The sequence below is a fragment of the Branchiostoma floridae genome, chromosome 11 (assembly GCF_000003815.2).
Source record: "Branchiostoma floridae strain S238N-H82 chromosome 11, Bfl_VNyyK, whole genome shotgun sequence".
Classification (NCBI taxonomy): domain Eukaryota; kingdom Metazoa; phylum Chordata; class Leptocardii; order Amphioxiformes; family Branchiostomatidae; genus Branchiostoma; species Branchiostoma floridae.
The window spans coordinates 19,600,663-19,614,179 of NC_049989.1; the positions used below are offsets into that span (position 1 = coordinate 19,600,663).

The 13,517-nt window shown below is 40.8% G+C and overlaps 1 protein-coding gene across 1 annotated transcript in view; it reads right to left on the minus strand.

The window, feature by feature from the left end:
• The window catches only part of LOC118425336, a gene marked incomplete at its 3' end in the record, with an annotated part of 51,819 nt that overhangs the window by 21,110 nt on the left and 17,192 nt on the right, over positions 1-13,517 (minus strand). The window contains exons 20-44 of the mRNA XM_035834145.1: positions 12,868-13,026; positions 12,006-12,179; positions 11,340-11,501; positions 10,972-11,139; positions 10,597-10,622; positions 10,314-10,446; positions 9,842-9,976; positions 8,561-8,638; positions 8,219-8,275; positions 7,865-7,888; positions 7,548-7,586; positions 7,037-7,183; positions 6,246-6,317; positions 6,021-6,065; positions 5,692-5,736; positions 5,401-5,445; positions 5,131-5,220; positions 4,507-4,566; positions 3,719-3,880; positions 3,156-3,302; positions 2,877-3,038; positions 2,328-2,507; positions 1,601-1,762; positions 756-935; positions 210-371 (exon numbers count right to left, since the gene is read on the minus strand). Of these exons, the coding sequence (XP_035690038.1) occupies positions 210-371; positions 756-935; positions 1,601-1,762; positions 2,328-2,507; positions 2,877-3,038; positions 3,156-3,302; positions 3,719-3,880; positions 4,507-4,566; positions 5,131-5,220; positions 5,401-5,445; positions 5,692-5,736; positions 6,021-6,065; positions 6,246-6,317; positions 7,037-7,183; positions 7,548-7,586; positions 7,865-7,888; positions 8,219-8,275; positions 8,561-8,638; positions 9,842-9,976; positions 10,314-10,446; positions 10,597-10,622; positions 10,972-11,139; positions 11,340-11,501; positions 12,006-12,179; positions 12,868-13,026 (2,814 nt within the window). The remainder of the gene's footprint in view (positions 1-209; positions 372-755; positions 936-1,600; positions 1,763-2,327; positions 2,508-2,876; positions 3,039-3,155; positions 3,303-3,718; positions 3,881-4,506; positions 4,567-5,130; positions 5,221-5,400; positions 5,446-5,691; positions 5,737-6,020; positions 6,066-6,245; positions 6,318-7,036; positions 7,184-7,547; positions 7,587-7,864; positions 7,889-8,218; positions 8,276-8,560; positions 8,639-9,841; positions 9,977-10,313; positions 10,447-10,596; positions 10,623-10,971; positions 11,140-11,339; positions 11,502-12,005; positions 12,180-12,867; positions 13,027-13,517) is intronic.

The following is a 13,517-nucleotide window of genomic DNA, read 5'->3' on the forward strand; positions in this document are numbered from 1 at the left end:
TGCTGTTTACTGCATGTATTTTGTTTTGTTTCTTTAATGGTCAAAATTGGTGGAAAACTGGAATTCCAGAGCCCACTCTATTCCCACTCTATTCTTGTGATACTTCCAACCTATAGAAGCTTGATCCATATAACAAGCTTAAGAAAAATTGATAAATGATCCACCTTCATTATAATTGTAATCACCATGATATCAGTGTAGGTACTAACCGACGTCTTCAGTGTCGACCCCGGCGCCCTCCAAGGCCGTTTCCAATTCCTGCACCTCTTCCGCAATGCTTTCCGTCAGCTCCTCTAATTCTTCGGTGTCGCCGGTTTGTGCAGCTTGCATTATATCATCAGCAGTCTCTACAACATCATCCTGAGTTTCATCTGTGACAAGAGGAACAGAACATTCCAAATTTATCCGTGAGTAAAATGATGTACTATGTCGTTATATGATGGAATAGGAAGTCATGCTCTGTACACCTGAAGTACGAAACAAAATTACGACTGTGTTTGCTGGTATTCCTCATACCCCTGTCACATTTGGCGAAAATCGATCGGACGACGATTCTGCGGCAATTGCCCGAGCCTCGCTTATAGTAATAACTTTATTGCACAACAATTGTGCAAGGTACAAAGTATGGCTTATATATGACAGTGACAGTTTTCAGGTGAAAATACGTGCAACCCTCTGTCGATCTTAAATATGGCCGATCGTGGATAATGTGACAGGGGTATTAGGACAATAGAAGACATTAAAAAAATACTTACCAACTTCTTCTGCTGCTTCCTCCCCCTCTTGCTCCTCTTGAGCCTCCTCCGCAGTCTCCTTCAGTTCGTCTACAGCCTCTATCAGTTCTGCTGCGGCTTGCTCCTGTTCTTCTTGGGTTCCAGACTGCATAACGGATTCCACCTCTTCTGCTTTCTCTATAATCTCTTCCTTCAGTTCAACTACAAACGTGAAGTACGTTATTGTTGCGTTAGGAATTCATGATAAAGGATTGAAAAAAAATTATTCCTTGCTTGATATATGTATTGTGACTTTACATTACGCATTTGAAAAAAAAATAGGTATGAGAACTACTAACAACAAAAAATCAGTACATCACGGCATAGATCGTGAAATTTGTAGCGAATTATACATTTCATGACCAATGGTGTTGTGTTGCATATAAAACTTGTGTTTATCCGTATCTAATGTTTAAAGTTAGCTTTGCATTACACTACACATCGATATCAAGATTCATGAATTATTTGATATTGAAATTAAGTTCTTACGCTTCATGATCATTAGCCATCATTTTATATAGTTTTCATGTATCATAAATTTCTTGCATAACGATTCAGAGCTCATTTTTCATGTGAGGCCTCTATACGTTGTACATATAGAATTCCGAAAAGTCAAAACATATGCATTATTTTTTTTCATTATGAACCTCGTGGAATCGGTTTTTATGGCGTGTACTGTCATGATTTTTTGCTTTAAAGTCCTTGCTGGTAGAGCTATTCAGTACCAACTATACGTGTGAGGGTTTGATAAATGCCTGAACCTTAATGATACGTCTATCGATGAATACTGATTTCCATGTTGCCGTAACAGTACTGAAGGTACTAACCGACTTCTTGAGTGTCGACCCCGGCCTCCTCCAAGACCGTGTCCAATTCCTCCACCTGCTCCTCAATGTTTTCCGTCAGTTCCTCCACTTCATCAGTATCGCCGGTTTGGACAGCTTCCAATATATCATCAGCAGTCTCTTTGACTTCTCCCTGGGTTTCCTCTGTGAAAAGCGGACAATTTCGTTTGAAACTTCATCTTAGAGTAAAAAGACATTTGCTGACGAGAAGGACATGGTGTGTCCACCGTTCTGGAATACACAAAGAAGCCGTCTTAAAAACTGGAGTCATCTGAAAAAAGGTAACAAAAATTTCCGACCGGGTTATTTCCTTGAGGACTAAGTTGCTCAGACAGCCCAGGACCTGATATAACTGTTTCCTTTTTTTGTCTCGGTGTTCTATGGCTTTAGGTAAAATGCTGAATGGTAATGCTACAAGGAGGTAACATATATTTCTAACGGCATTCCTTAAACCTAATCTATCATGACAAAGCTGTGTGTCTAATTGAGATAAGGACAGCTAATGTAAGTGTCATCTAGCCCTTTGTAATAGCCACAGATTGCGTGCTCAACAGCCAAACCAATGAATGAATAACAGTGAATCATGTGATAAACTAAAAGTTACAACATATTTCCAAAAAGAACAATCATCAGCTATTAGTCAAGCCTTTATTTTGGGACTGTGAACTGCGGATGTAGGCTAGTAATATACATCAAACAAACAACTCACCAACATCTTCAGCAGCTGCCTCCACTTCTTGCTCCTCTTGAGCCTCCTCCGCAGTCTCCTTCAGTTCGTCTACAGCCTCTATCAGTTCTGCTGCGGCTTGCTCTTGCTCTTCTGAGGTTCCAGACTGCATAACGGATTCCACCTCTTCTGCTTTCTCTATAATCTCTTCCTTCAGTTCAGCTACAAATCCAAAATACAATGGTATACGTAAGGATTTCCTATATTGAAATATCCTGTGTCCGATAGATATATTGTGCATTTACATCACCTATACAGAGCCGTGCCTACTAAAGCATAGAATATGTCATGAATGATCAATGTCATGTGGTGGTGGAGTAGAAATCATCAACGCTATATGTATATTTTTTATCAACATTGCAAGTAGTACATAACAAAACGCTCCGAATGGTAGAACAGTTCACTGATCACTACACATATGATGCCTCTTTAGAGTCTGAACCATGAGAAGAAATATTGATGCATGAATCCCCATTGCTATTGCGAGAATCAGCGTTCCTACTGTTAACGCTATTTGCTGAAAGTACTAACCGACTTCCTCAGTGTCGACCCCGGCCTCCTCCAAGACCGTGTCCAATTCCTCAACTTGCTCCACAATGTTTTCCGTCAGTTCCTCTACTTCCTCACTGTCACCGGTTTGGACAGCTTCCAATATATCATCAGCATTCTCTTCAACTTCGTCCTGAGTTCCCTCTGTGACGAGAAGAACATAACATTCAAGATTCATTTGAGAGTAAAATGATACGTGTGTTTACATGGTAGAATAAGAAGTAATCTTTTGAACACCTGAATAAAGCGTCACCTACTCACCAGCAACTTGAGCTGCGGCAGTCTCCTTCAGTTCGTCTACAGCCTCTATCAGTTCTGCTGCGGCTTGTTCCTGTTCCTCTGGTGTACCAGACTGCATAACGGATTCCACCTCTTCTATTTTCTCTATAACCTCGTCTTGCAGTTCAACTAATATGATGAAAACACGACATACGTTAGGATTTATGTGCACAGAGTGAGTACTATTGTCAGTGCCTGATATGAATATTTTGTCTATACATCCAGCGTTCAATTAACATTAGGTTTTGTAATTAAGAACACAGTCAAAACTGAACATCAACAGATCGTTAAATATGTGACGAATTACACATTTATATACACTTATATATATTTTTTTCAACATTAGATACGCGCAATTGGATTTATTGGTAATTTGTAATTGCAAATGATTTGAGAATCGGAAACATTCTCATCATTCTGCACCTGAACCAAAAGTGTAGTTTCCCTTATGGTCATTTATGGAAGCCTGGATCATAACAATAATTATTGATGAAAAATCATGATCAATAAAACGCTGTCGCAGTTATAGTACAGAGAGCACTCACCGACTTCTTGATTGTCAATGTCAGCCTCCTCGAAGACGGATTCCAATTCCTCCACCTGCTCAGTGAGATCTTCTGTTAGATCCTCCACTTCACCGATGTCGCCGGTCTGAACAGCTTCCAAAAGATCATCAGCGCCTTCTGCCACCACGTCTTGAGCTTCCTCTGTGAAGAACGAAACAGTTATGTTATGAGATAAATATTATGATTCCTCTGAGAGTGAAAGGACGATGCGTTTACAGTATGGACTATAGCTGCAGACAGCCAGGCTCGTATACGTGAACCAATCGTGCTCGTAATATTCGTTTACTGAGAGGTACGGTTTAGGTCCAGAGGATTAGGTCCCGGTCGGGATGTAAATACAAATAGATTTTACAAAGAGGTATTCAAAACACCAAAAGCAAAGCTGTAAGATTCAAAACACCACAGCATACAGACGGTTACAGGGATGCTAATCTCGGATTATGTACGCCATTGTCCAGAACAGGGGTGGGTACCGATACAGAAAATTCAGGTGCAGGTGCGATCTAGGTCCAGAAAACTTGTGAATGGGCGATGCGCAAAACAATAGTCCATTTAGCTATTAAGGATTCTGTTTGGTGACCTCCACTAGCCTTAAAACCCTATCTACATGTAAACAACACTAACAGCACTGTGATGGTACCCACACCTAGTCCTAAAGTTAAAAATCACATGGAAATGTTGATGAAAAAAGAGACACTTAATTGACACAATAAAAAAAATGGAGGATTTGTTACGAATTGAGAATCAATATTGCAAGCTATGCTCACCAGCTTCTTCCTGTGCTTCTTCGATTTGTTCCTGTTCCTCCTCCGACTCAGCTGACTCTCCTGAAGTAAAGAAACACTCTCATCATTCTGAACCAAAAGCGTCGTTTCCACCTCAATGGGGAAACTTGGAATTGCATTTTCAGTAATGTTATGCGAAGAAGATCACGTGATATGTCGAGCAATGGCTCATAAATTGAAAAAAATGTATTCAAGAGATAGCTTTAAAAGGAGTCATGTCCTCCAGAAAGACTATAACCTCCCCTTATCTTGATCAGAGACTATGGACACCGTAAACGCTCTACAACACGTGATCCACACCTTTCTATCTACATAACGTGACGATACACAAGTTGGTTGCTCAATTTTCGGTAAAGACAGGAGCCGTTGAGTTTTTCCCATTGAGGAAGAGCAGTTTAGTCTTACTTCAGAATGATACACAGATAAAGTTTTAAACAAAGACATTTTCAGTAGTAGCCAATATGTTAAAAGTATCACAACGTATATCTTAGCCCTGCATTCTAAGACTTGCTGACCTTAACTCGACAGTTGATTATTAGATTCCTTACCATCAAAAGCACTTTTTCTCATCAAAGACAAGAGAGAGTTTTCGATGATAATGTTTACCTGATGTGATTTCAGTTATAGATACTCCAGGTTTCCCCACAAGATCTTCAAGGAGTGCCTCTAACTCCTCTTCACCTTGGCTGCCGGGTACTGTTAACACACATGGGTTATCTTTATCTCACGTGATATGTATACGTAGGTCACATTACTGTTTGCATTGGTAGAGTATGCAGAAAGTCATATGATACTGTCGTTTTCTACGGTGCGAATTAAGGCAAAGCTTGCATTAAGTTTATATCGCTTTTTGAATATGCCAAGCAGGGCCCCTACCAATTTCAACCGCTGGCTGCTGTGCTACCGGCACCGGCAATGGACCTAAAAGAAAACAAGAACAGCTACAAAAAGCATCTGCGACTAACATTATTAACTAGTCAGCCTACATGTTTGCTTAAAAACATTTTTATTGCTTTTATCATAATTAACTTAACTCACCTTTCATGCACCAAAAAGTATGTACCTTACATGACAACATTGGCAGATATTTTATCATATTCCACAATACATTTTCTGCTATGAGCTAGTGTTATATCGCTATTTGAATATGCCAAGCAAAGCCCCTACCAATTCCAACCGAAGGTTGCTGAGGCACCGGCATTGGCTTAGGACCTAAATCAAAACAAGAACAGATACAAAAAGCAAAGCTCTACAATCAGCAATAACAACTACTAGTACTCGGCACACATGTCCTCCTTTGTAATAGTTCCAAGCTCCTTTTCGTGCGTGCTAGCAAGCTAGCAAGCATAATCAATAAGCAACGTAACTTGTCTTTAATCAAATATATGTATCACACATGTCAACTTTGGCATAATCTACAATACCAACAACGTGGCATTAAGTTAAAAAAACACGGTCGTTTTTCTACTTGTCGATATGCTAAGCAGGGCACCTACCAATTCCAACGGCTGGCCGCTGTAACATTGGCTGCGGTCTACGACCTAAAAGAAAACAAAGCATCTAAAAAAGAAACTGCAACAAGAAATATCGACTACATCTCTTCATATGTGAACAAAACATAGTTAAAGCTCTTAACTGTGCGTGCTTATAACTAGCAAGCTAATCAACTTTACCCACCTTTCTTTAACCAAGATCTCAGGGGTATTCACCTATTATCTCACCTTTGAATGCAATGATTTGGTTGTTGATGATCTGAGGCGCCCCCTCCCCCTCACATCCACCACAGGCACTGTCTGCAAACAGATTCAAGTCCAGGATCACGTCATAAGATGCACGTTACAATGTTCAAATCTTACTACTGCCAAACTTGCATGAGCGATCACTGACAGAAATTTTACAGTATTCACAAATCATTTTCTTTATTGATTCAACATACATAGACATAATGGTAGCCTGAATGGCGTTTGAATTTACAACAGACACATAACCTACTCGGTCAGCATATGTACATCAAAACAATATATATATATAGAATAGTATACAACATCATGTGCAAATGTACATGTACATTTATTTACATGGCAATACAGGTAAATAGAATTAAAGACCATTAACTTTGGAATCATTGTGTTTGTCCTGTCTTGTCCTTTTTACATTTTTTAATTAAGAAGACCACTTGTCTAAGAAGATTAAACCATTTTATATAGGTCCCCAATATGGACGTCTTATACAGGTTTAACTGTACTGTGTATGCAAATTCAGCGTGATCCAGTTTGAGTTTATTGAGATGCCCTTTAGCTCAGATTGAGCTAATCTCCCGGTAGGGCTCATACAAATAAGAAGGCATACAAAATATACACATACATAAACAGATACAATAACATCCACTCAAAACAGATCAGACTTACATACAAATACACATTAAGTCTGATATCACGACTGAGGTCAGAGTTTTATATACACTAAAACCATTATGATCCGTAAAATTGATGTAACTAACAAACCGGCCTACCAAGAACGGTGATCTGGTTGTTGACGATCTGCTTGCCCTTCCTTCCCGGTGAGCCAGGGACGCCTGGCTGTCCTGAGTTTGGACCAATCACAAGATTGACACCATCGGGGAGGTTTCCAGATGTCAATTGCTGCCCAATAGCAGAGCCTGTAACAAAGAAGCAGATCTCATATCTCGGGTATCAGAATAGTTTGGACCAATCACAACATTAAAACCATCGGGGAGGCTTCCATATGTCAATTGCTGCCCAATAGCAGAGCCTGTAACAAAGAAGCAGATCTGTTATCTTGCGGTTCAGAATATTTGCAAAAGTCTTACTCTTCGGCTGACATTTTCCAACATTTTAATTTCATTAAGATTTGAATGCAAATAGCGTTTTTCGCTAGTGTATCTAATTGATGAAACATGACATTACGTTAATCCTGTATATTTCAGGAAACATGGTTCACTTGATAGGTGATTGAATATGTATTTGAATAGGGTACGGAGAAAGCGTAAAGTCAAAACTCACCAGGGTGATTGGCATCTCCGATAATTAAGTTGACACCTCCTGTTGGGAAAGACAAGTAGTTCATCATTTGTGGCACAGTTTCGTATATGCCTAACTTCAACATCTCAAAATGTGCTTGGGTGACGTAAACTATAACCTTCCTTGAACCTTGAACGTGGACTTCAGGATGCCTTCATGCGAGGGAATGACTTCGTTGCAAAATATATCTTACAAAGAAAATATATCCTACATACAAAATATATCCTACATACAAAATATATTCTACATACAAAATTTATCCTACATACGAGCATTAGAAGAGGCTTGTTTGTAATTACCTGTCTGGGATGGCCTCTGGGGTCCTGTAGAAAAAAGAAAATAATCAATATTGATGAGAAGATTGGTACAAAATGTATCGTAGTCTGATATGGACTACAGGTTCTGAGGAAAACATAATTATATGATTATGTTTATGATTCAGATATTTGCTACAGTCTAAGAAGCACTTGAAATAATAAAAAAACATTGTATTGTACGACATACTAACTTTTTACGTGTTTTTTTTCGATGGAACATTGGTCATCTAAAGATACCTGTGTTTGATCTATTGAAAAAGTTAGCGGCTTTGTTTTCTTTAATGCTAATTACACAAAATCAAAAAGAACAACTTTGAAGTGTGGTAAATATCTTACGTTGAGGAATCCCCGGTATCTGTGGTCGAGGAACGACGGGTCTTTCCATCGCAACAGCTACAGAGTAAAAGAAATTAATACAACGACATCTTATGATTTTAAATTCTTCATGCAACATGAAGTCCTGTTGTTTACATATTAAGTATGAAGGAAATGCCACCAGTGATTTTTTGACTCAGTGGTATTTGTTTTACACTATTGCAGTTCATGCAATCGTTTTGTTGATGACTATGATTTTTTATTTGAAATGGATCTCTTTATCGATGAAATTAGTGGTTGTGTTTGCCCGCATGCTAATTATACAATATGAATGTAAAAATTCGGTAGTTTGGTATATCTCACGTTGAGGAGCGCCTGGCAGCTGTGGTTGAGGGGCAAGCGGTAGCGCTGGCTGTACAAGAGGTTCGCCCACCGCCTCAGCTACAAAGCAAAAAATTATAATTCTACACTATTCTAGTTTGCAAAAGCAAAAAGCTTTCACTAGAAGCCTATATGATACAGATAAATCTGCAAAATATTACTAAGTCTAAAAACAAATGAATGAAAGGCGAATGGTGACGTAAGGCTGTACAACTACGACAGCATACAGATTAGCACAATTCAAGACAGTTCTTCGCTGGTCTGAAGGCATTGCATGGTCTCTTGGAAAGCAAAATGACCATGAATGAAGGAGTGTCAAGCAGGCTTCTCCTTTGATAGGCTCTGAACACTGCTGTGAGGTGATCGCGGCATCAAACTTCACTCATAACTGTCAGTCTAAAATGCAGTTTTCAGAACTGCCCCACTTTATGGCTGGGGAACATGGACTCGATACAAAAAGGAACGAACAGCACCGGACCAATTTCGCCTCCACTGGCTGCGTAAAACGTGAATAGCACCTGGACTGACACCTACATTTACGCAATACTGGGTAAAGCCCCTCGCAGGGCATCGCGCAAAGGGAGTGAGGTGCCGTATAATGACCGATGGTGGTGGTTTCAAACAAAACGGTGAAGTGACAACGAAATCACAACAAAAGAGGAAGTGCGGTCCTAAGCATCGTGGTTTGCTAGGGCATAGCGTTGGTCCTACATCTTGGCAGAGCTGGGGGTAGCCGTAATGCCTGGCTACACCAGGGATTTCCCATTTGATTTCATCATGAAAACGCAACTAAGACTGGTGATGCAGACAACATGGACAACACACAGTGATCTACTGTGAGCTTGCTTCTGGCAAAAGAATCTGACACCAGCATTACTGTCGTCTGCTAATTGCGTGGATGCATCTATGCCTCAGGCTCAGCGTTTGGGCTGCGGTCACAATATGTTATTACAGCTTCGTCTGGTCTCCAACTAGGACCTGCTAAAAGCTAATGAAAAGGCCGTGGCTTGGCTGCAGCACTGGCACGGAACGATATCATGATGTTTGGAAGATGACATTCCATTCTCTATACATAAAGTACAAAATTAGAAATGTTTCTGTCGCACATTGTGCAATTATACGACTGCGTGTTTGCTCGTGTGTGTGTGTGTGTTTGTGTGTGTGTGTGTGTGTGTGTGCGCGCGTGCGCGTGTTTTATTGTCGCTGCTGTTGTTGTTGATCGGTTGGTTACGAGTCTTGCGACCATGGTTTTTCATGTCTTACATTCTGCTTCTTCCTGGACCACCACCAGCTCCTGTTCCAGTGTCTGCGCAGCTTCCTTGATCTCTTCAGAGTCTCCGGATTCCGCGGCCTGCTCCACCTCAAGGATCGCCGCCTCGACTTCACTCACCAGACCCGCTGAAACCGAGAAAATATTTCGTTTTGTGATATCGCGTATTCACAATAGAGAAAACTGTAGTGGTTCGGCTACGTGTCTCGTTAATCAAAATACAACCCAACAAGACCAAAGCATATCTACGACAAAATATCCTTCGAGATCATGATCATCATTATATTTGTATATCATTATTATCATCTTATGGTATTTCGCAGGACATGCAAGCACAGTGTCACGATCACGCTCATACTCATACACACTGTAAAAGCCACACCTCCATTTTCTAAATGTAGGTAAGGACAAAAGAAGATGCTGTGATAACCACGTGGGGAAAAAAAGGTGGACTTGTGTGCTTACGTTGTTGCTCATTGAGGATATCTCCTGCTTCGCCTGCAACTATCTGTTCAAACTCGGCCTTGATCTCCTCCACTGCCTGCTGCACCTCCTCCTCGTCACCCTCTCCCAGAGATGTGAGGTCTGGAATCAGCTCCTGCAACTCGGACGCTGTGTCTTCAGCTAAGGTAAAACACAAATATTGATACGATTGAATTACAGAGAGCTGCTCATGGATCCAAAACTTTCAAACCGCATTCTATACCCACGAAAATTGCTTGTATCATAGAAAGGAGTCTAGTAGCGCCTGCAGCTCGTCCGCTGTGTCTTCAGCTAGGATACAACACAAGGGTGGATACGATTGAATTACAGAGAGCTGTAACTGGCTCTAAAACTTTTGAAGCGCGTTTGATACCCGCGAAAATTGCTTGTATCATATACCAAAGGTGTCTAGAAGTAGTATTTTGAGGTCGTATGCTGTTTCTTCAGCTAGAATAGAACAAGGGTGGATACGATTGAATTACAGAGAGCTGCACCTGGCTCCAAAACTTGAATTGAAGCACGTTCGAAATTCTATACCCAAGAGAATGAATAGAAGTAGAGGGGGGGGGGGTCGTATGCTGTGTCTTCAATTAGAATACAACACAATTTATATATAAGTTAGGAATTCTTCTGTAAGTACCTGTTTGTTGTTCCTCTGCTTCCTCCACGGCAGTCTCCACGACATGTTCAAAAGTTTCCATCTTCGTCTCCAACACCTCCGCCAGCTGCTCGGCCCTCTCCGTGTTCTCTTCTTGAATAGCTTCCTTCATCTCCCCGGCAACTTCCTCGATCTCTGCCTGCACAAAATCTGTTGTAAGACAAGGTGGAAGAAAAGAAGGTTAGTTGATGATTGATATTCAGGAGTAGGATATATGGCAAGGTAGTCGTTTAGTAAAACTTAGCCCCCATTTCTGAAGTACGGGTGAGGAGGATGAGTCTTGCTGGGCATTCGTGGAGAAGCAAAGGACAGACTAGAAACTGAACATACAAAAATGAAAAATCACCCACCAACTTGTGGTGTATCCGCGCCAGCATCCTCCGCAACGGACGCCACTTGCGCTATGTCCTCAATGATTTGCTCAACCGTTTCTTCGGCTTGCCCAGTATCACCTTCGCTCAGATCCTCCAGCACATCTTCCAAGGCGTCCTCAGCTCCCTCTTGGGCAACAGCTGTTGGTCAAAACATCACAGTCACATGCTTTTGGGACTTCTGGTATAAGATGATGATGAACTAGTATCTTAACTATATATACATTAGTAGCCTTTGTCGCAATATTCACCGGCGCCGTCACATTCGTAGTAGATCGTCGTGAACATTCTAAAAATTGCCCAGCAGGCAATGAAAGAACCAAACACCTTCAAGAATCTTTGAATAGAGCCTTGTCGTAAAGAAATGCTGAACTTTGTGAGAACGTTATCAGTTTAACTCTTGTGGTGCTGGGAAATTTTCATTATGAATTTTCCTAATGTTTGGCGTTTTAGACCCTTTGGAAGGTACCGTTTTCACTATGCTACATTTTTGAAGGGTAGAGACTTTAAGCTTTGTAATGATATTATTTGGAGTAAAAGCAAAAAAAAATATATCATAGTTATAATACTATAATATGCTTCCCAACATATGTTGGGCGCAGTGTTAAATAAGGGTTTTAAGATCGTAAATCGGTCGTCACGAACCTTGCTCCTCTTCCTGCTCAGCCTGCTCAGTTTCCTCCTCAAATTGCTGATTGAAGTAGTCTACTCTCTCCTCCAGGGTTTCCAGCGCCTCTTCCTCCTCAGACGTGCTGCCGCCAGCTTCCACAACCTCCTCGAAAGCTTCGGCGGCGGTCTCAACAGCCGTCTCAGCCGCCTCTGTTGGGGTGATTGCAATCAAGTAAAGTTGTCACAGAGAAAGCGTACAGACGAACAGACTTTACAGAAATCCCTGAAGAGTTCCAACAGGTATGCTGTCCTGTTCTACTTCTTATAGATATCAGCAATTTGCACAACAACAACATCCTACCGTGCCCCTCCTACTCCAGGGATCCACAGCTCATAACCTCTCCACAAACAAACAAGTGTCCGATGCACTACATTCTTACATTGTATCAACTAAAAGATTCCAGCTGTGCCACCCTTCTACGAACCACAAATAGATATTTCTCTGATTTTAATTGTATTGTATTTATTGTATGATGATGATTATGATGTATTGTACAATGACTATGTATGTCCCTCAATGTGTATGCTGCACAACATCAGCATCTTGCTGCCTGGTGCAGAATATTGTATTGTATTTGTCGCTATCCAAATAAAGTCAAAGTCAATTTGCACAGCATATATGCATTGACGTGTAGTTGTCCGTCCTTACATATAGATGTAAGAAAATGATTTTGAGCCCATTTAGCCGAATGCATACGCTATCGCTTTAACCTAATGTTACACATTTCAGAATAAAATTAATCCAAATAGTAGCATAACCAGGGAAAGTGCTAAAACAGGCCATAGATATTCCTGCTTGCTAATTCATTTGTCGAGTAATTATAAGGTTTCTACTGACCAAGTTCTTCTGTGTCTATCTCGGTCTGCTCTGCAACTTCTCCCTGGGCCTGGACTTGTTCCAGTATGTCTGCAACTGCTGCTTCTGCTGCGTCGTCGTCGTCTCCCAAGTTCTCACTTATCTCAGTAAGGCTCTCCTGTATAGATTCTTCCGCCACCTCTGGAAGATGGAAGATGTAAAAGGTAGAATTTAAGCTATTACTATAATGATTATCGAACAAAATGCATCTTATGAAACATAACCTGACTTTTTAAATGTACCCCAACAAAAGGCACGAAAGAGTTATTACCCTAAGCAGCTCTCACACCTAAGACAAACAGCAGACAAAACGGCACTCATTCGATTTTTTTCTATATTCATCACCTTATCTGCTAAAGTAGTTGTTGCCTTTCAGTCGACTTGTCCATTTTCGTCACAACAAAGATATTTAGAATACAATATTGATAGCTCATCATGGACTGCTGTTAAGGCTGTAATTTGTAAGTGGCCTGACAGAAAATACACTCCTCTGTTGTAATGGCAGCTAGCTAGGCTGTTCCACAGTCTCATGCGTCATGCTGCAGTGCAGTAAACTTTGACAGAGGAAGCTCTCGCGATCGATGGTTTGTGGCCATGACTAATGGAGCAGGCAGGTGAGAGTCAAAACGGAA